Source organism: Pimephales promelas, chromosome 8 (genome assembly GCF_988280905.1).
Source record: "Pimephales promelas chromosome 8, fPimPro1.hap1.1, whole genome shotgun sequence".
NCBI lineage: Eukaryota > Metazoa > Chordata > Actinopteri > Cypriniformes > Leuciscidae > Pimephales > Pimephales promelas.
The window spans coordinates 21,922,390-21,946,008 of NC_142776.1; the positions used below are offsets into that span (position 1 = coordinate 21,922,390).

A 23,619-nucleotide genomic window follows, 5' to 3' on the forward strand; every position below is an offset into this window, starting at 1 on the left:
GAGCAGAAGAGATTTCATTTAAAAACATAAAAAAATCTTACTGATCTAAAACTTTTGACCGGTAGTGTGTATATATATATATATATGGTTTACTCTTTTCAAATTTGAGATTTAATTCCACAGTTTAAATCACGACTGCTAAATCATTGCTGACTCGTCACCCCACCAGTTTGCCTCAAGCAAAATTAAAAAGTACTGCCTTGTAAACATTAGCATTTTTTTCCTCTTTGTCTCTTTCCTTTTTTTCACTCTCTTCCTTTATACACACATCAATGCATTAAGAAGTGTTTAGTATTTGTAAGATCAGTGTTGTGACGATTCAAAATATCATCTACACAAATAGAAAACTCAATTTAGAAATTATAGCACATATTTCTGAATAACTAAAATATCTTTAAGACGTCCTTCTCTGTCTCATACGGAAAATCACAGCATGTGACCCTTAACCTGGTTTATTTGAAAGGCTCTGCAATTATTATTATTTTTTTAACAGGTTTTACTTGTAAACAATTGAATATTGTTTTTTTTCTTGTCAACGGCTAATAGGATGCCGTTTTTTTTTAAATCAGACATCATGCTGATTTGAAACTAATAACTTTTAACTAATACAACCATTTAACTAATACAAGAATACAACCATTCCTCGAAGACTAGACGAGGATCAAAACAGGATAGTGAGGACTAGTGCAAATTATGCTGTAAAACAATTCTTAAGTTCAGAGTGCAGGTGTTGACTTTGCTCTGTGATGTCCACAGGTGTTTAGTCTTTGACATCACAAACAGCTTATTATCATGAACTGTAGCACTGTTACCCATGAGTAAGATGCATTTTAAAAGCATAGATTCAATATTTTTTATTAAATAAATAATAAAAACATAAATGAGTAATAATAATAATTTTCCATAGTCATAAGTAATAAAATAAAATAGAGAATATCTACAAAATATGCAAGATATGCTGCAAAAATATAATAAAATAAATGTCTTACCCCTCTTTATTTCTCAGTCCTCTGTTAAAAGGGGCGATTCAGGGTTTTTTGAGCAGGTGTCTCTCAAAACACAAGCCACCTGACACATGACACCCCACTAATCCTAGAGTTGTAAGCCCAAACAGTCCTTTAAGTGTCCACATAGATCTAAGTGCAGCATCTTTTGTCTGAGCCACCGGGAAGCTTCAGTCAGGTTCATCACCTTTTTGCAAAGCCTGTTTATTGCCTCACAGCAGTTGCCTAATTTAGCCTAATTGTTTTGAATGAGTGTAAGACTATATATATTCACTTCATGAATCGGAGCAAGTCTGTTTAAGAGTATACATAAATAAAATAAAAAAGGCCCACACCATTTTATCGAAAAGAATGCAAGGCGCGTGCAAAACCAGAACAGTTAACCTTTTGGGAATTATCCGTCTCAACAAATAATACGTATTTAGTTTTTAGTCCCGAATGGCCATGCCTCCCTAAAGTAAAACCTTTTTTTAGGGGCTTACTTCTTCTTACTGCAGTCTGTGGTATAATTTGTGATTGTTAGGTGGGTCAGGTTTAGGGGTCCAGCCCTTTGTGCACCATGTCTATTGTCACCTGAGGCTGTCCCTTAATGCTGTCACCTCTGACCCCCACGGGACACATAAATAACTTCTCAACCAGGAATAGCTTTAAAATGCAATAAACCCCCCAAAAAACATCTGTTTATACAACATACAGACAGCACAAACTATCTTAGATCTTATGGAAAAATCAAAGAGCAGACAAATATTGTGGAGAATGCACTACTGTTTAAACTAAAGTTTGGGGTTAGTAAGATTTTTTTTTTTTTTTTTAAAGACTCTAAAGCTCACTAAGGCTGCATTGTTTGATCAAAAAATTCAGTAAAACATAATATTGTGAAATATTACCATTTTAAAGATTGTAATATATGTCAAATAAAAAAAATACTGTTTTATTTTAATATATTTATATGTAATTAATTCATGTGATGGCAAAATTATCAGCTGGTCGTCAGGGTCACATGATTCTACAGAAATCTTTCAGATTTTTGGTACTCAAGAAACATTTCTTATCAATGTTGAAAATCATTGGATTTCTTAACAACATATTTTCAATATTTGAAATAGAAAACTTTTGTAACAAATTGAAAACGTTTACTGACACTTTTGATCAAATTAATGCACCCTTGTGTAAAGTATTAATAAATCTCACTGATCATAAACATTCTTCCGAATTTCTAATAAATAAATTGATGGAGCTTATTTTGCTTACATGACTTTTGATACCTTTCAGAGAACCTCTCATAAGGAATAGCCTAATAAAGACATAACGAATTACTTATTGGCAGTATATGATAAATATGGAATATTTAGCTGGTCTATTGAATGATTTCATAGTTTTGCAAGCGTTGCAGTCAGCAGCTTGACCACAACACCTCATTTGAGTTGACCGCAGCAGCCCACTGTGATTTCAGTGCTACAACAGCGATGGCCTTAGCCCCCTATTGTAGATTGCAACCAATGTTTTTCTAACATAATTAGAAGTTTGTTTAGCTAACCCTAATTACCCCCATCAAAAGTGCTCTGAATAACAGCTACCCCCCAGGAGGGTGTGAGCGACTGTTTTGAAGAATTTTAAAGTGTGCTTTGGATGTTGATGGGGGTAATAGTTTAAATGTGCATTTTGACGCTAGTTTAATGCTCTATTATTGACTCATAGTGCATTGATGAGGCAGTTTGCCCTTCTCAGAGGTGACTAAGCTGGCATGAGACTACTGAACAGGGGGTTGTGGTCACCAACCTTTGGAATACATAAGTGAACATTTTTTCTCTTAAGTCATTTTGTTAAACAGATTTAGCACATTCGGTTAGTACAAGTTGCTCTATGAGTGCATCGACACATTGTAGGTTTGCAAAGATAGCAGTATTTGCTGAAATAACATGATACAAAATAAAATGGAAAAAGCAAATATCACAAATGAGATATGTCTATTTTACAGTAAAAGTTCAATTTATTTGCATGGCTGGTCACAATTTACTTATGTAGTGGGTAAAATGATGTAAGTACCTCAATCTGAAAAGGGGTTTAATTGTTTTTCTTTCTTTCTGTATCATCTGATGAATCTAACATGAAGACATTTAAATATTCACAAAGGAGTGGGTTGGTTCTACCCTATCTGAAACAACATTAGTGTGTTCAAAACAAATCTACACCAGTCATCTCTGATAGATACAAGCTGTGAACTGTAGTCCTATTGTGTCTGATGACTCTCATAGGACCATGCTAGAGGCTCTTTGGGAGGTTGGGAGAGGCTCATTCTTATGCAAACAGGGGCTATGGATGCTACTACTGGAGAGAATTTAGCGCTCTAAGGTCTTTGTTGAACTATAAAGAGGATTCCAGAATTAGTCTGGAGGCTCAATGTTTCAGTGCAAAGTCATTTACTGCATCTCAAAATTTCATCCATGACATTTCTGCCCTATATATATGTATATATATTTTTAAAAGTAAATTAAATGCCTGACCTGTTTTTACTACTGAATTTCTTTTCATCGAAATGTGTTTTTTTTTTTTTTTTTTTTTTTTTTCGGTATTGGAGTCATTTCATTGCTTATTTAAACAATTAATAATCACACTTGCACAGAGTAGTTTTTCCATGTTATGGAAAGTGTTTGATTAGGTTGCTATATTGTTTTTGAAAATTGTTCATGGAAAATTTATTCGTTTTTTTAAAAAGTGTTACACTTATTTTTCATTTATTTTTGTATAAAATATATGTAATAATTAAATAAATAGATAAATAGATAGTGAAAAACGATAGCAATTTGCATTGGAAGGCATCTAGGTCTGGTACATAGGCCTACTCCTTTGGGTTAAATCTTAAAGGAAGAGCTTGAAGACGGGCAACACCTTCCCAAAAGTAGGGTGTGGTATTGGACTCGGGTATTGGACAGGTAATTTCTCAGGACCTCCCTTTTTTGTCCCTGGTATATATGGCAATCCCATTGAATTCCTATAGAGACTTTAAGCCTTTCCCGTTCACCTCTGTAGCCCACATCGCACTTTTAGGGGATAAAAGGAGGAAAACAAGGGGTAAGAATCCTGGAGCCTGTGGAGCAAACAGCGGCTGCACTGCTCAACCTCAGCGCCAATATGTTGTACCTGGAGACCAATCAGCCCACATCATACAGTGAGGTAAGGCCCTTGCGCTACCACTGCCCATCTGGAGACTGAGTTGGTCCCATTGCTAAATTTTGGGTTCTCAGGGAACCCTGTGGAGTGATTGGCAATAGTGGCATCAAAAGTAGGCCTTACAAAGGCATTGGAATATGTCCCGTACTTTCTTTTATCCTTTTTTATGCTGTTAACCAAAAACGTTTGAGGAGATGCTGTTACTGTTACTAAAATGTTGTGATTTGTCATTCTGGTCGGACACTTTGCATTTTTAAAAAAAATAATTATTGCTTTTGATTTGTTTGTGCACATGTTCGCCAAACTTTTTTTTAATATTGAGACTTTAGAAAGTGAAATGTTTGCAACTGCGATAATGCAAATTTTACAATGGCTTGTGGGTGTGAAAAATCGGACGTGTGTCTACAAATAAAAATCAACATGTATCGCTTTAATGGTTTGCCTAGCTGCTGTTTTGTCTATGGTGTAGTGCTCTTGGGTTGAGTCAAGGTATTTGGCAAATAATGGATTTGTCTGAGATGCGAGACTGATAATCTTGTTTGTATAGAACAATAGGCTGCGATTGGGTAGTTTGCTTTGAGAAAGTACTCATAGAGTCTACTTTTACTTAACCTTAATATCCCTTGTATTGTTGCTTAAGTTTACGAACATTTTCAGACGTTTTTTTTAACACATACAAATATTTTTTTTTTTACTTTAGGTTAGTGTGTACAATTGCACTTAGACATCCAGAAGTCATTGTATTGCTATGTCAAGAAAGAAAAAGAAGATTAATACTTGAAGCCAATATAATTGAGTGAGGTGACAAAAGGATCATGGTTTCACAGCTTAGCTTGAATTTCGTGTCAGGTTGCTAATGGGTTTTCGAATGGTCATGCATGAAAGTTAGCGAATTTCTGTTTGCATTTTGCTGAACTGCAGTAAATACCAACTCTAAATCCTTCTGTAACACATATATGGAGAGCACATTTAATCATTCCCCAAAATAATACTGTTTTGACATTTTAATTTTTTTTAAATAATATTTCAAAATATATATATATTTTTTTTAATTAAAAAAAAATCTTCTGCTGCATAATTTGTCAACTGAACTTCCATACAACAGTGCGATCTTTTTACTGTTACAATATAATGCAACTTTAGCTTTCGTTTATAACTTGAGTCATCTAAGCTATCTAAGATAGTGGCCGGATCTGTGTTTGTTCTCTAAAAGCACCCCCATTCCTTCCTGACAGGTGGTAGTTCAAATTCTCCTGCACAAAGCTGTTGTCAACACAACACCGTTAGCTCAGAGACAAACCTGTTGGTAGAAACACAGTCCGGTCCCCCCACCCCCTTGTGTTTTTAAAGCTGACTTTAGGTAACCAATCCACTGCCCACACAGCTTTGATTAATGCTTGTAAACGCTCCGTCTCTCACTGTCTTTAATCATGGTAGGGGTTATGGGTCCGTAGACATGCGTGTTTTGAATTGTAAGAGGAGACATGGAGGTGCACGGAAAATTTGATTTACCACAAATATGTTTTAAATGATGGTTGAAAGTTAGCTAATTTTTAGCTATGTTCTTTGGAGAGGTTCCTTAACTTGTAGGTTACTTAGAGTTGGGTTTGGGTCTTTGAGAGCAGTTTGGGCCTTAAGAGGTGCCCATTTTTCTCTCAGCAAAGGGTCTTCAGGTTAAACTCCCGCTTGTCTGAGTGATAGATTGCGGAGCCGCTTTGAAGAATGCGTGCATCAAAGTGATCCTGGGAAGTCTAGGAATTGCAATTGTTTTAACTGTGGTGGACACAGATACAATCATCTGCTCTGCCCAGCCCACTGGGTATGAAGTGCGAAGAGAAGTAAGAGCAATCCCACCTAACCCCCCTCCACCTTCTTCAATTTAGTACTTAATGCTTTCTTCCCCTGTGGTCACTCATCAAGGCCTCACAGATGTTCTCAACACCCATCCCGGGTTACAAACTGCCCAGGTCACTGGAACACACCCAGGAATGGCAGCCATTTCACCCCCCCAGGCCAGGGCAGCCTCAGCTCCTGTCACTGCTCTTGAGTAAGGAGCCCTCATTTTGGTCTCAAACTCAAGACTTGAGCTGTTAGAATGTAACAGTAATAGTGGTTTTTGGTTATTATTAGGATACTTTTTGTGGAATGAAGACTGGTCATATTCGCGGTTGAAAACCAACTGTACTGCTGGCGCTGCTGACACCTGTCAACAGCACATTGTTAAAAGATGGTATGAGTTCTGTGGAATTCCTTGAAGACTGACATTGCAGAAATCTTTATGATTTGCTCTTGCTAGAAGAATCGTTTCTGAGAAACTGATAATCATTGAACGTTTAGAGGTCTTGATTGCTCAAAAACATCCATGTGTGCATTTAGGCACAAGGGCAGCAATGGAGAGAGTTTTGTTTGTCCAAATATTACTATTACATTTACATTTACTCAACTAGTATAAATGAGTACATCTAAAGTAAAAGATCAAGTATAGTATACAAATTATTTTAAGTTACTGAAACTCTCTTTTAAGTGTACACCACTAGACATGCTCTTGTTAGTACTACATATTATTCCTGTTTCACTTAACTCAGTTTTTTGAGTGCAGTCGGTTTGCATGCTTTTTTTCAAGTAAGGTGTACTAATTGGATTTTACAGTGTATGTATTAGCCAAAACTGTTATCTAAAGTGACTTATGTTGCATTCAACATAATTGAAGTACATTTTATCAGTTCATGCATTCTCTGGGAATAAAACCCAATTATATTATATTATATTATATTATATTATATTATATTATATTATATTATATTATATTATATTATATTATATTATATTATATTATATTATATTATATTATATGGTATTATAAAAGACGAACCCATCATGGGCATCTGATTTATGGCTCTGCTAAAGCATGCACACATCCCAGGTGCTCACTCTCTAAGGAGTTTATAAACAGGATGGCATTTTCAAGACCAGCTAAAGCAGTTGTTGCATTATGGGAGAGTATTTGATAAAAAGGTGCTAGACTTTTGTCTTTGTCTACACACACTTGTTGAATTATGATGTATTTCCTCAAAGCATATGCACAGTTGGTAAACATTTACTCTTTCCCCTCACTTTATTATCAGTTCTTCTTTCAACATTAATTGAGCAGCTCTAATGATTCTTAGAAATTAGGAAGTGTGGGTAGTTTTACATGTGAACCATAAAGTGTTCATATGACACGAGTTTACCACAGTAAAATGCTCATGCAAAATAAAATTATTCCACTACATTACATGAGACCAGTTTTGGAGCTTAAATCGTAAATGACTTGGCCTCTCAAGCAAAGATGCAGTGAATTCCTCTAGACTCTATACCCTTTAAAACGTATAACTCTACCTTTTCCCTGGAAACTTAATATTTTAGGGTCATTCTTTTATTGCTGCATTGCTTTTTTCCCCTTTTTTACAGCTTACATGCTTGTGTTGATTGTTTTCCTGTACACTGTAAAAAAATATTGATGGTTTGACTTAAAAAAGTAAGTAACCTGGTTGCCTTAAAATTTTAAGTTCATTGAACTGGAAAAAGTGAGTTAATACAATGAAGGATAATGATTTAATCATCAGAAACTCAAAATTATATGTTATCCGAACTATATAAATTATTTGAGTTGATTTGACAAAAAAAATGTTGTGATTATATTGTTGGTTTAACTTAAAAAAGTAAGTAACCTGGGTTGCCTTAATTTTAAGTTGATTGAACTGGAAAAAGTGAGTTGATACAATGAAGGATATTAATTTTATTATCAGAAACTCAAATAATAAGTTATCTCAACTAAATAAATTATTATAAAGTTGATTTGACAAAAAAAATATGTTCTGATAACAAATCTTGAAAATATTTTTTTACAGTGCCCAACTTTAATTATAATTTCAAATGAATGCTAATGTAGTGCTACTGGCTTGGAGTAGAGTAGACTGTGCACTGCCCTAGACCTCTGTAGTGGGATCAGATGCACAGACTAACTTGCGTGGTCTTACTGTCTCTAAAAGATTCCATTATGTCCTAATTGCTCCATTGTATAGACGTGTGTGTTTGAGAAGTTCTGTTGAGGCTGGAGGGTAATGCTCTAGTGTTTGTGTCCTCTTTGTGTGGGTATGTGTGTCTGCTCTTACAATACGCTTCTTTTCATACACCAATAGACCTGGTCTATTGTTTCTTTAGACAGGCTCTTAAAAGCCAGAGACTCATTGTTTCCAGGAGGCTGAGCAGACTCGTGGCATACACACACACACACACACACACACACACAATGACCCCGACCCTTGTCTTTACAGTGCAAATGGCACTCTCAGGTGTTTGGGTGTACAAAATAGGCTATTTATTAAAAATATTTTAAAGCTTGTTTTTAAAGAAAATTGTTTCTTTCTAGACAAAAAATTAATTATTTTTAACACATGGATTAGTCAAAATGAATGTACACTTTTAACATTTCTGGTATTCTCAGAAGCGGAAGTCGTCACAGTTGGATAAACTTCTATAGTGGTGTAAAGAATCTATGACAAGTACAATTTGCGCGCTCATATTTGCCCCAATAGCAGAAATCCATGATAGCATTTTGATGACTTTCCAAAAGAGGAAAAAATGTTAAGAGATTGATTGTTTGTCAGAAACATCCAGTTTGCATATTTATATATGCAGTATGATATAATAACTATAGAAACACGTCATCACAGTCTGTGAAAAAGGCCCATCTCTGATTGTGTCCCACAGCATCAGGAGAATTTTACGAGGAGGGAGTGAAAAAGAAAGAGACAGGAAAAGAGAGAGAAAGGGGAGAAGCGTGCAAGCTGGACAGCTGTCTCCATCCATGCCTGAAATAAACAAGGGACTTGGTTGAGATTAATGACTGTCTAAAGAGCCACACAACCATGGCACCTCATCCGGGAATGTGGCGTATATAAATGGAAAGGAATGGACTGGAGGAGTGGGGCTGGAAAAGACTGGCTTACCTCCAGAACATTCTTCCCTCTCTCAAATGACAGTCATTTTAATTCCTCTCTGCGCCTTCACTGGAACAAGGCAACAGGAGCCGTGTGAACTGTGTATCGCCCATTCACTGGCCGTCCCCTCCCTCGCTGACCCCAACTTCCTTTGTTATTACTGCATCTTTCAGTTCATTTATCGTCTTTATTCATTTCTACAGAGCCCACCCTCAACATTAGAGCAATTAAGGAGTGCTAAAGACTTAATTGGTCCTGAATATGATGGTTGTTTACATTGTAAACGACTGCAGAATCACACCTATCAAATAAAAATCACTGGGATAAATTTAGAAGTAGTTCTTTTTGAGCTAATTAGACGTGTCAAATTTAAGACACTATTTGTTCCTGTTAAAAATGTTAGGCTACTTTCTATTGCTTGAAAATGTGGGCAAAAAATGCTCCTCGTTTCAGAAGTCAAATATGGACAAACCCAACCGTTGGGTTTAAAATTTTAATTAAAAAATTTAAACCAACGGTTGAGTTTGTGCATATATGATCCAAACATGGGTTGAAACAACCAATCTTTTTTCTTTCTTTTTTTTTTTTTTTGAGTTTGTGGTTAGTTGTTAATCATTAATTGTTATGGTAATTATGGTTACCATAATTGTGGTCTCTAATATTTGCATAATGTTATTTTTTAGATAAAACTCTTGAAAAACATTTGAGTGAGAGCATAACTGAAAAATGACATATTGTGGTAATCCTCATCTGTCAGGATTGATATATGCTGTTATAGAAGGGCATTTACTGCCTTTCTTAATAAGTACACAGAGAGGGCTGTTTGATGAACAGCTTGAAAAAGTGCATAACCTCTTGGGTCATAATTCTCTCTGACTTGTGCATACTGTACAAAGACTTATTTAAGATGCACATCATCTGTTTTTCTAAGCCCACCATTACATCATAACCTGATGTATTAACATCAAAAGAAGCAGTATTGTGGCAACAACTCATTAATGTTTTGATGAATATTGTGTCTTTGTTCATGTGACACTGCTAATACCACAAACACTTGAAAAGATTGTATACTGATAAAAATACTCCCTGTTTTCCCTCTAGCCACAGTATACAAGTCTGGGGCTTCTCAACAGCATGGATCAAAATGGTGGCTCCACCTCCACCAGCCCCTACAACAACGATCATGCTCAGAACAATGTAACGGCACCATCACCCTACGCCCAGCCCAGTTCCACCTTCGAAGCCCTTTCTCCATCACCTGCCATCCCATCCAACACAGACTATGCTGGCCCACACACCTTTGATGTGTCCTTCCAGCAGTCCAGTACAGCCAAATCAGCCACCTGGACGGTAAGTCAAAGCAATTGTGTACATGTATGATGATGGATGATGTATGACTTTTATATTATGTTTTACCTTAAGTAAAAAAAAAATATAAAAGTAAACTACAGACAAAACACATTTATACCTTTATACTATTTATTTACACCCCTCCCCTTACACATACAAACAAACAACAACAAATGTATTTTTATCCAGATGCCTTTGATTTATGGGGTATGGGATTAGAGCCAAACCAATAGAGAAAGGAGACCATGTTGTCCCTTAAATCTAAATTGGGGTTAAGTGTCTGGCCTTAGGGAAACAACCAAATATTTCTGCACCAGGAAAGTGGACCTCCTGCCCTCTGGTTACAAATCATCTTTGTATGGCATTTGGAGTGTTTTGCTGTGTTATGACAGTGTGCTGAAGTTCTCTGTTACACAATGACAAAGACTCTGTGATATGCTTATTAAAGCAGGTGATTTCTGCTGTCAAGGGTTCTTCTTCCTCTAGAAGGGTAGTAACGTTTTTGCCTGTCTAAACTCAGCTTTAGGCACTTCCGTGAACTTTATGAAAGTTGTAAGTTACAAAACTCTCTCTGGCTGAGAAAAAAAGGCACAACGTTTGCTGCACAATACTTGCCATCTTTTTGAAGATTTTTTTAAAGTCAGTTAAAATAGGTACAAACATAAAAAAAAATGTATTGTTAATCAATAAAATGTGTTATCTGATTAATAATTGTACGCAGTAAGTCAAATTTTTGAAAATAAAAAATATACATTTGAAATATTTTAAAAAGACGAAAGCAAAATTCTGTTCAAAAAGGGCCACGACTGACCCCTGCTGGCGAGTTGTTACTTTTCATAGACCGCTATGTCCACATAGCGGAAACAATGCGCATCACAGTGAGCATTACATTAGCTGTGTCACTGTCACTTTGTTTTGCATAGATATGTCACCCCTTCATAATGAAACCGACAAAACTTGCTAGGCTAGTTGTAGCAGCATGGGAACAATCCCATCAGGCCACTGAGTCTGTCAACTAAAAAGTACTAAAAAAAACTGGCTTTCGGTTGGACAACTCACCCTAGCGGTCGCTAGCTAGTTATAGCTAAGGTCTTGTCGACCTTGTCTTTACACTGTTTCTTAATTTTTGTTGCTGTGTTTTATGATAGCAGTTACAACAGTTGTTATTTTTGCACTAAATGTGATCTGACAAGGCTAACCTGAGCCCTTCAGTTGAAGTTATTTAATCATAGACATTTAATAGATAAACCATTATTTGAGGTTAATTGATCCCAGCTATTATAAACCAATGTCTTGCTAATCTTGAATTTGGCAGATTGTGGTCCTGAAAAAAACCAATGAGTCAGTTGCGGTAATGCAGTCTTACATCTTTGAGTAAACAAGTTGAGAGGAGATTGGTTTGTGAGTTGCTCAGTGCTCATTGGCTACAGTGCAGTGTGGGATTGTGACATTTACCCTATTCCCACAAGAGCCCTTGTCATCCTCACTTCTTGACTTCACCAATACAGCGGCAATAGTCAGACACCTCACTGTACTTAGAGAAGACTTCTGGGTGTGAGAAAGACACCACACCCATGTTTGTCTCATTTAAGTTGTCCCTACTCATTCTCTTCACTGTGAGAAACGGAAATATGAATGCTACGAAGAGTAGCTCATCTTTTAATTTAATAACAGTTTAGCTAAACGAAAGACATTTTTCTGGGTTTTATGTATAACCCATGCTCGTTCTCAATACGCAGCTCAGTCTAATCCTGCATATATTGCTTCCATGACACACCCACACACATATTTCCTGGCATTGCATCCTACCGCTCATCATTTACGGGAAATGCTTTTGCAATCCTGCTTTTTTTGTTGATGTCAATGATAAGACAAAGCTTTTTTTGTTCGTTTTCAATTTTCAGAGGAAACCCATCCCCTCAATCATTTTCAGTTAACTATTTTGGCTGGTGTTCATTTGTTTGATGTTCTTTAGAGCAAAGTCTCCATTTGCATTTTACTGTCAACCTATCAACGCATCCAACGGTTCACCTGTATTGAACAGCATGACCGAAGGAATGCGACCACTAGAGTTGTTGTCTCAAGAAGTGAGCTAGGGATTAGAAGAATAGGTCAGTAATACTCGTGTAAATACTCCATGCCTTTCCCCTGAACCCTACAGTGCCAAAGGGGCTGTTCCCTGCTCAATGAGTAAAGCTTTTCGACTGCGTCTCTCATAATGCCGCAGGACAAGGAGATGAGAACGAGGATAGAAGTTGGGGGAGGACAGACGCGTTCAAAGAGATGAGTGTTCCAGCGAAAGGTGGCAAGATACGACTTGTCCATGGAACATCTGCAGGCCCGTCCCACGCCTCGTGAGATGGAGCTGAGACTTGTTTGTGTCAACGAGCTTGTCGAGACTCGTCTGACATTGCCACGTAAAGCCCTAAAACCTAGAGCAAGCAGAGGAAGAAGAAAAGGAGGGAGAGGTTTATTTAAAAAAAAAAAAAATCTCAGGTTGAAAAGATTTTTATGATAGGGAAATGATTTCTAAGAAAGGCGTACCTAGAAAAGCACACTTCTCTGACAGGTTCTGTTTGGAGATGTGTTGTTCTTCTTGTTTTGTGTTTTCAAACAATGAAAGATTACCTGTGCTTTTAAAGACCACGCAAGAGGTAGAACTGGACTGAGTCAAAGAGATCAGTCTGTCAGCACCAGTATAGCGACGCGTCTGCTTTAGCTCACTTGCACGCTCATAATCTCCATTTTCTCGTGCAGCCGAGATACAATGAATCTCTCTGAAAAGGCCCGGCATCTACCTATTAGACGTGACCTTAAAGCCCACCTTTTGTACGACACCTTCAGACCGTAATTGATCGAGAACAGAAATGCAAACACCTTCATTTTCAGTAATAGAAGAAAAAAGGTAGCTATAAGGAAGTAAAAGGTAGCTGTAAGGAAAGAATTTGGCAGCACTCAGGGGGACCATTGAGCAAAACTAGGGGAAATCCAGCATAATTACACCAAAGCTTGTCACACATTTTCTGGGAAAGATCACATTTCCAGAGCATATAATTTAATCACAGGGCATTAGCTAGTGCCAGGAAGCATTGGGGGCATTTGTTTACATCACTCGAGAAAGTATGAATATGATGAGGGTAGTTTGCAGAACAATCTCCCTCCAAATGCACTATAAACAGAGTTACTGATTTTGGTTTGAAAACCGATTGCGTTTAAATGCCTTTGGCTTAATCCTTTTTGTGCACAAAAGGTCTGATTTTTCGCTTTCAAACCAGTTGAAGTAAATATGCATAGACACCATGCAAAGTTTTCAGCATGGCTGTTGATTTGCTAATCAAAACCGTGGCTGCATCCCTCCTGCTCACCAACTAAGTCCTGCAAACCATTTTTTCATGTATTTTAGTGTAGAAAGCATGACCTGACCCCCTAACATTTCTAGCATGAAATATGTAATGGGCAATGTCCTGTGAAATTTGCTTTTGAACAGATTCGCATTTTTCTGTGTTTAATTAGGATTTGAGTGTAGGGGGTGCAAAACTTTTGCTTTCCAAACTCACCAAACAGGTGTTTTTATTATTTTTTTCCCCCTGCTGTGCCAAATGGGGGGAAAAAACAATTTTATTTCTTTCCCAATGAAACAGGTTTTGGAAAAAGCAACAGGCGTGATAGTACATGTCAGGTATGAGGTGGGACAAGACCAGAGGCGCCAGAGCATTGGGCCAACCCGCCCTGCCATGCTGAGACACGAAAACAGCCTTAGCCCGCAGCCCTGCTCTGCTCAAACATACACACTACAGCAGCAAACTTGTCACAACAAGTACAGCACTGTATGTGTGTGCGTATGTTGTATGTGTGATTGTGGTTTTACACACACATCTCTGTATGTGTAAAAATCTCTTGAGCAGATTCTGCACAGTTCCTTTAGGCTGATTGTCAGCTGATACACTGCAGAAGTGGTCTGCAAGAACTAAAATATCAAACCTGCAACTGTAGTGTAGAATTCTGGGTAGCACTTTATAGTAAGGCTCAATTTGTTAACATTCATGGTGAGCTAACAACAATGTACTTTTTACCACATTTATTTATCTTGAATAAAATGTTAATTCATACGTATACTTCTACATCAGTGTTGTTATTTTTCAATAAAATAAAACTATTACAAATTTATAAAAACTGAAATAAAATAAAACATCAATAGATGTTATAAACTGAAATTTTGCCTTGCAAAAAGTTGAAGTTGAAGTACTAAAATTAAAGCTGACTAAAATGATTAAAAAAAACGACTAAAAATGAAAAAAAGCACATAACAATTTTACTTAAATGTAAACTAAAGAGAAAACAGAATTTTTGTACAGCATAATATAAATTATAATGATGATGTATGTTGAGCAATGTATTAATCTATTTTATATATATATATGAAGAGTTCAGATGCAAAAGCCTCTAAATGCCATTTGAAATTTTCTTCTTTAATAATGATTTTTATCAAACTTGTACATTTAAGTTCAGTAATTTCACTTAAATAACAATTAATATGTAATTATCATTGCCATTTAAGTGAAATTACTGAACTTAAATATACAGGTTTGATAAAAATGATCATTCTAGAAGAAAATTTCAAATGGCACTTAGAGGCTTTTGCATCTGAACTCTTCATATATATATATATATATCGTATATTAAAAATGTATAGTTATGTAGAAATTACCATTCTATATTTAAACATAAATTAAAGATGAAATCAAAATATCAATAAATAGTTTATAAATAATAACGAAACAGCAGATATATTCTAACACAGCCCGTTCTCATCCTTTAGCATCACATAGAACGCTATATGACAAAACGACGCTATACTACGCACATGGCACCCTTTATCGTTAATATTCATGTGAACCCAAGTCGTCATAAATACTTTAGCGTAATATAAGACTACCGTACCCCACACCTAAACCTACCCATCACAGCGCGTGTTATATTAATTATAACGGGTGCCATGCACATAACGCCGTTTTTTCATATAGCGTTCTATATGACGCTAAAGAATGAGAATGCGTTGTCTAACATTATATATATATTTAAAAAATGAATGATCAAGAAATAACAATAAACAGTGTTTATAAATTAACAGTAACCTATGCATTAACTTGTGCATTTGAACCTTTTTGTAAAATGTTATGAAGCTCCTTTTCTGTTCAAGCAGTTACTCTAACCTTTTTGTTCCATTCCCAAGCTGTGTAATTCCCATTGTAGCCCATGACTGGGACATAATTACATGCTAACACCACTCTGCCCCTCCCTGTAAAACAGCCAATGCCTCCAATTCATCAGATCACTGTGTTGCCCCACCCTTTGTGTATGTGTGTGTGTGTGTGTTTTTTTTCCTGTTAGAAGTGGATCATTTGGCCCTAAGCAAACACGGGAGCCTCCACACATGTTTGCGTTCTGAAAAAAATGTGTTGCTTTAGGGCTAGAATTGGTATATCAACTGCTTTGTTTGTGTGGTAAGTTTTGTAGGTTGAAGTCTACGATGTTGCAAAATATGTAAGAATGGTGTTTGTTGTCAGTATGTCATTTATATCTGTCTCTGGCTTTTTTGCTGGGCCTCTGTGTGACTGACCCTCTGGCATTCATGTCTACATTCATTGGTCCTAGATGATCTTCCCTCTCCCCTTCCCACCTCATTTAAATGAATGACAGGAGCGTACAGGGCATATCAAGTTGGGAGCAGAAGGGCAATTACAGTTATTTATCTTTCTTTTATAGAACACCTTTCAAACAGTGCGTTCAGTTCACGCACAAAACACCTCCATCATCCCTCGGTGAAAGCACCCTGGTGCTAATTTAGTCAGAGCTAAAATGGGTCAAGTCTGTTCTGAGAGTGCAGATGGTGAGTGAAGGTGTTGTTATGCTGTTGATTTTCTGATGAAGACATCACCAGCTAATGCGAGTGATATGTCAAGTCAGGAAGCCCAACATATAAGCTGCACAGACCTACAGTATTTTCTGTGTTTTCTGTGACATAAAATTGGTCAAAAAAGATGCAGTTAATGAAATAAGTCAAACTTACAAGGAATTTTTGGACAGCATAATATAAATTATAATGATTATATATGTTGTATAGTTATGTAGAAATTACCATTAGATTAGTAAATGCTGTTAAAGCATCTTGTATCCTTTATCAGGTCGTATCGGGAGTCAAATTTTTAATGGATTATTCTTTTAATGGTGTTTTTTTTCCCCCCTACATCATCCAGTTTGTTCTACCAATTCCTTCAGGAAATGGCCAGGATTTGTGTGTGTGTTTGTTCTTGTCAAGATTGTGTAATACTCTGAAAGCTCACAAGCAGGTGTTGGGATGGGCTCCTCTCATTGGAACACTTCATATCAAAAGTTAATAGAGATGGAATTTAATGTAACATTGTTCTTCAGAACAGCCCCGGGCAACGTTCACAGCCCTTTTTTTCTTTCTTTCTTCGTCATCTTCACCTTTTGAAATGAACTTGAGAGGAAAGTTTTCTTCGCAGTTATTTTCCATGTACTTGATACGCTGCTTTCAGCACAAGAATTTCAAAGCTGCAAAGAAAATGATGGTCTGTGCTATTTTTCTTGAAAAAGAAGTGATGTGTAACCAGCCATCTACAATACAAAATCTAGGGCATAGGCCATTAGATTTTGCAACATTGATGGTGACTGAGGGGTGATTTGCAGTTGTCACAATGTTGGCGGTCACACTTTGTGAGACTGCTTAATCACGTAGATCTTTCATTTTGACCTATTGTGTGTGGTTAGACAGTATCTTAAACACTTGATGATGCTGTAAGCATGAGTAACACCTGAGTTTTAGCCTGTGGTGATGAGGATGATTCAAGCACACTGTGTGATGCAATTGTGATTTTTGTGGTCAGTGACACCCAGAACATCAAGCTGTCATCAGTGATGAAGAGGATGTTGGGAAATACAGTTGTGATTACCTTATGAGATTTACATCTAATAATGAAATGTACAGTAGATGTTTGTTTTCATGCATTTAGAAACAATAAACCTAATTAATGAAACTCAATGTAAAAAGCCATTCTTACATAAATTGTTGAATTGAACATGACAATTTATATAAGAATAGTATAATCAGGGCTTGACATTAACACCCATCAACCCACCAAATGCGGGTGGATTTTTGACACTTTGGTGGGTTGAAATTTATATATAATTTATACTTAATTCATTTTTTAACATAGTCTTTTAAAAATGCATCTGAAATAATAAGTGCAATGTAGTGTCAAAATTATAAAGTTTTCAAAACATTGATATGTCAAGCCTTGATTAACGAAATAGACCAGTGGCCCTCAAGCAAACTTCCAATGAGTCTTGATTATGACTTAAAATGTTTTAAAATGTGACAAACAAACTAAAACGGTAACCCTTTAGAATATGGTTCCTTCGTTAATGGATAACTACACAAGAACCAATGAGTAACACAATATTAACAATCTAATAACCATTGTTAACCAACAAGAAACTCTGATTAACGAACTAGTAAATAATAGCGCACTGATGAAAGTGGTACTTCACTATTAACTCATCAATAACTACTATTTTTTCAATGCTTCCCAGAGAACTACTGAAAAAGTTTATTAACAATATAGTATCTATTATTACTAAAAAGAATCTCAGATTATTAATTAGTAAGTAATAGTGAGCAGATGAAAGTGTTACTAGATCCTTCTGTGGGAATTACTAATTATTTGTATTTCTATTATAAAGTGAAGATCATTGGAACTAACTAGTAATGACTCAAGTGTTACTACATGATATAGTCATGATTTGTGCAACCAAACACTATAGTCATTTCAAGTGTTTGAGATTTTGGTGAACTTTAGTATACTTTTAGAAACTTTCTTTAGTAACACTTGAGTCAATACTAGTTAGTTCCCATGGTCTTCACTTTATAATACGGATCCAAATAATTAGTAATTCCCACAGAAGTATGTAGTAACACTTTCATCTGCGCACTATTAATTACTAGCTCGTTAATCAGAGTTTTTTTTTTTTTTTTTTTTTTTAGGTAATGGTAGTTTCTACATTGTTAATAAACTTTTTCAGTAGTTCTCTGGGAAGCATTGAAAAAATAGTTATTGATTAGTTAATAGTGAACTAACACATTCATCTGTGCGACGTTACTTACTAGTTTATTACTTATCAGAGTTTATTGTTAGTTAATAATAGTTACTAGATTGTTAATATTGCATTACTCATTGGTTCTAGTGTAGATATTCATTAACGGAGGAACAGTATTCTAAAGTGTTACTACTTAAACTACTTAAATCACAGCTAAACTTCTAGAATGTTACTATTTACTTATTTAATTTTATCTATTTATTTAATTTATTTTTTATATTTTTATTCAAATTATTTAATACTATTTGACAGTCTAATTTGAATCTGACAGTCTAATTTCTGTAAATTAAAAAAAAACAAGTGGGGTCTGCAAATATTGTGGACAGTGGGGGTTAAAAGAGTGAAGAACCACTGTTTTAGACTAAATTCATTCTGTATGAACGAGGCCTATTAAGGCCATTTATTATAAGCTTTTCATTGCTCAACAACATAAATATTATCACATCAGGGTAATACATTTTACATCCGATTTCTGCTACGAAATGGTTCCAGACATCTTCATAGATAAACTATGCTTCAGGTGGTTTACAAAGCATATCTTAGCGTGCTTTGTTGAACACAGGTATATCTTAACCCATGACAGCTGTAGGACAGAACCAGAAGTCCTGCCGCCAAATACCAGCTGCTATTCCCTTTAAAGACAGTTAAATGGTGCTTATTCCTCTAAAGGGTTGCCAAACTGCAGCTGTTTTATCTCTGCATTGGCTGTTTAAGAGAAACATGAACATTTTACAAAAGCTTTGCAACATTTTAGTAATCCCGATTAAAATGTGCCTATATTGTTAAAATGCTGTGATATTACAGATCCATAAAGTCATTTTTGGTTGTTTTAATGGCAATTGCTAACTAAATTCTTCTGTTTTTTTCTTTAGTACTCCACAGAGCTGAAGAAGCTGTACTGTCAGATTGCCAAAACCTGTCCCATTCAAATCAAGGTCCTTACCAATCCACCTCAGGGTGCAGTTATACGGGCCATGCCTGTCTATAAGAAAGCTGAGCATGTTACGGAGGTGGTCAAACGATGCCCGAACCATGAACTGAGCCGAGAGTTCAATGACGGTATGACACTCTTCTAAATTTGTACTCAAGAAATGCGATTAAGTGTCTTTTTAACCTTCAGCTTGGTGATGTAATCGATTGACTTTTGTGTTCATTAGGCCAAATAGCCCCACCCAGTCACCTGATTAGGGTTGAGGGGAACAGTCATGCTCAATACATGGAAGATTCCATTACTGGGCGTCAGAGTGTGCTGGTGCCTTACGAGCCCCCTCAGGTACACACACACACACTGGTATCATTATGAGGACATTCCATATGCGTAATGATTTCTATACTATACAAACAGCATATTATATCCCCTAAACCTACCCATCACAGAACACTATCAGCATTTTTACATTAAAAAAAAAAATCACTTAGTATGATTTATAAGCCATTCCTTGTGGGGACATTTGGGTTTACAAGGTAAACCTGGCTCTCCCTACATACCCTGCACACCTGAAACCATTCCTAACAGATGTTAATTTACAGAAATGAACAACTGTGTGGTGTATGACGTGGTTGTTTCCCATTAACAGGTGGGCACAGAGTTCACAACTATCCTGTACAATTTCATGTGTAACTCGAGCTGTGTTGGCGGAATGAACAGACGGCCTATTCTTATCATCGTCACTTTGGAATCCAGAGAGTAAGACGATTTCAAAACGCATTGGATTGTTAGTGAATAAAAAATCACTCATGTGTGAAGAACAACAAATGGAAACATGCATACATGTCTTCATTGGTCTCTCCAGTGGTCAGGTTTTGGGCCGACGGTGTTTTGAGGCTCGTATCTGCGCGTGTCCTGGACGTGACCGCAAAGCTGACGAAGACAGCATCCGCAAACAGCATGTCAGTGACGGCACAAAGAGCAGTGAGGGTATGAAACGCCGTAAGTAATGCTGGGGGCTGGTGACTGGACTTCATCTAACACAAATACATTCGCATTGCATGTTTCTTACTCCTCCTAGGTCGTCCTCACCTCTATAGATACTGCATGTCCTCTTGAACAAACAAACACACCCACACACGCACACTGCAACTTTTCCTCCTGTTCTGTGCTTTAGCTCTGATTCTTGTGCTTGCCGATCATCTTTTGCAGCTGTTTCACTTCCTCTATCTCTGTCTTCCACAGCTTTCCGCCAGGCCTCTCATCTGTCTCAGCACCCCTCCATCAAGAAGCGAAGATCCACCGACGAGGAAGTGTTTTGTCTGCCTGTGAGTATCAGATTTTCGGTTATTTATTTGAAATAAAATAAGACTTGGTTCACACAGGACTTATTCTTGCATCAGTTTATGCAGTTTTATTTGTGTTATTATTATTTTTCAATGTTAACATACACTAGGTGGACATCTTTAAAAATCCAGATTTAAAGATGTGGAAACTGTTGTCTTCCTTTCTGTTGCTCTCTGTTTTTATGATGAGGGAGAGTTGTTAACTTTCTATGAAGCCCGCTTAAATAATGCATTTGTTTTATTTATGTTATATAACCCATAAAAAACACCAAACTAGATGTCACCTTGTGGTATAATGTGCTACTTTTTAACTGTGAAAATGTAATTATGATAATGTTTTATAACTGTTAAGATAAAAATTAAAAATAAGTTATGAAAAGATCATTGATAATTTGTAAATATTATAATTTTGTAAATAATTTTTGTAATAATAAAGTAGCAATGAATAGTAATTTAACAGCATGTATTAATCTAGGTTATTGATCTTTTCTACACATTTTACATATATATATATATATATATATATATATATTATATTTTAAAAATATATATTTTAAAATGCATATGAACAATAGAGTATTCATAAATTATTAGATTAATTCATAATTCATAACTTAGATTAATAAATGTATTATGAATGCCTTTACAATGCATTAAAACCTGTTAAAGTTATACTTCATAAATTGTTACAGAAATATTTGATACTGAAAAGATAATAAACAATAAAGAAAAATAATGTAAGCATAATGTCTGCTGACATCCAGACTTATCCCTCCTCTCTTCCTCTCTGTGCTTCAGATTAAAGGCCGTGAAATCTATGAGATTTTGGTGAAAATCAAAGAGTCTTTGGAACTCATGCAGTTCCTCCCTCAGCACACTATTGAGTCATACAGACAGCAACAGCAGAACCTACTGCAGAAACAGTGAGTACCTTACATATGCAGAAAGATTCCCTAATAAAATGGGGGTGATTCTGCCTCATTGGAAAATTGAGAAAAACAATCATATGGGGAATTTTGTAAATGTGACTAGCCACAGCAAAACTGTTGGCAAGTACTACACTGTGCTAGCAAGGTCCACCCACATATTTATTTTTGTGGCAGTGTGTTTTAATAACTTGATCGACCTGCTTGCTTTCAACGTTTGTGATTGCTCATTAACTAACTGTGAACTGACTTTGCAATTTCAATTTGCTTGATCAGCCATTAGTTTCCACCTCTTATGAGGATTTCTAGAGTGCAAACACTTGAACTTAACATGGCTGTTTAATTCTCTCACACTGATGATATAATCTTGGTTACAGCATGAATGTATGTTTGGATTGCATCTGCATGTGATTTGTGTTGTGCACCCTGCTGTTATGGTCAGCAATTCACATAATATTAGCTACTGTATGGTTTGCGTTCTGCTTGGCTTCATATTAAGGGTGTACCTTGCTCTGATTTATTCAGATTTTGGCACTGTATGCTGTCAAGATTTCCACAGAAACAAGTTTATACTCTGCAGACACATTTTTATTGGTCTTTATGGTAAATGCAAATTTACTCTGCCTTAAACCTTTGGCATAGTTTCCTCAGAAGCACATTCTGTATCTGCTCAAATAGTGCCCGACAGAGCTGGAGGGAGAGACATGTGAAATGCTTTTGACAGCTTATCTCATTGACAAACCAACTGATGTCTGACAATAAGAATTTAAATGTCAATGATTGTCTTTCTGTAAATTTCCTTAAGACCGTTTAAATCATCCACACCCAACTGAGCTGTTCAGTGACGTCAGTTTGTAGGTCAACTGGATTCGCCATGGATTCCCTAGGGAAGTTCTAATGGGTTTTCAGAATAGCATTTTTCACGACTTATGACTAAAATAAAGATTTGGTTACATAAGCTCAGATATTTTATTTATTTTTATTTTTTTTTGGTAATTCTATATTGTAGGACAAAATGTCACCCTTTAAAATTAACCACAGAACACATTTGCTTTTAAGAAACAGCCATACTATAAACCCACAGATATTCCAAAGGGAACCAATGGCTTAAAAAAGGTTTATTCTCTACTGAGTTTTAGAACTGTAAACTGCTCAAACAGCTCTAGTGTGAGAATATGTGAAAGAAAGGCTGGTGATTATAGGGTATTTGTCCCCTATGTACAAGAAAAGAGCACACAGGCTGTGAAATGTGCATCGTTTGACTCTCCAAAACTATATTTTGAGTAGCCTGTTAATGCAGTACACATCAAATACATCCCTAGGTGTATTTAGAGTTTTTTTTTTTTTTTTGGTTTTGTTTTTCCGATTGCTAAATGGGAGCACAACTGGAGCTACATGTGCAAAACTCAAACTACAGTCTGCACTACCAACAGTTACCTAAGCTAAACGGTTCACAAACACCTGCAAAACTCATTCCAAGCAACGCAACTCTAAACACACGCTCAAAACAGGCTCTCAATAATTGAGGGTCTAATCATGTCTCTCTTTAGCATCAGGCCACAGGTTTCCAGCCTTTCAACTGCAGTGTTTGAAAGGCACAAGCTGAAGTCTATTCTGTTTTGAATTTTGTGGTTCACAGTTTTGACAGCAGTGTGTTAGCATTTGAACAAAGTGCAGGTTGTGGTTAAAGTCATGGGATAAGTGTACCTACAGAGTTCAAAAGTGTGTTCAAGC

The 23,619-nt window shown here is 36.3% G+C and overlaps 1 protein-coding gene across 11 annotated transcripts in view; it reads left to right on the forward strand.

Moving 5' to 3' along the window:
- The window catches only part of tp63 (tumor protein p63), a 108,773-nt gene that overhangs the window by 17,182 nt on the left and 67,972 nt on the right, over window positions 1–23,619 (forward strand). For 6 of the 11 annotated variants that reach the window (XM_089134160.1, XM_089134156.1, XM_089134159.1 and 3 more), the window contains 7 exons: window positions 10,259–10,507; window positions 19,558–19,744; window positions 19,843–19,958; window positions 20,263–20,372; window positions 20,479–20,615; window positions 20,859–20,941; window positions 21,758–21,882. In XM_089134160.1, the coding sequence (XP_088990286.1) occupies window positions 10,259–10,507; window positions 19,558–19,744; window positions 19,843–19,958; window positions 20,263–20,372; window positions 20,479–20,615; window positions 20,859–20,941; window positions 21,758–21,882 (1,007 nt within the window). Of the gene's footprint in view, window positions 1–4,016; window positions 4,179–10,258; window positions 10,508–19,557; window positions 19,745–19,842; window positions 19,959–20,262; window positions 20,373–20,478; window positions 20,616–20,858; window positions 20,942–21,757; window positions 21,883–23,619 lie in introns of those variants that run through there. The other 5 variants (XM_089134157.1, XM_089134161.1, XM_089134158.1 and 2 more) reach the window with 3 other exon arrangements.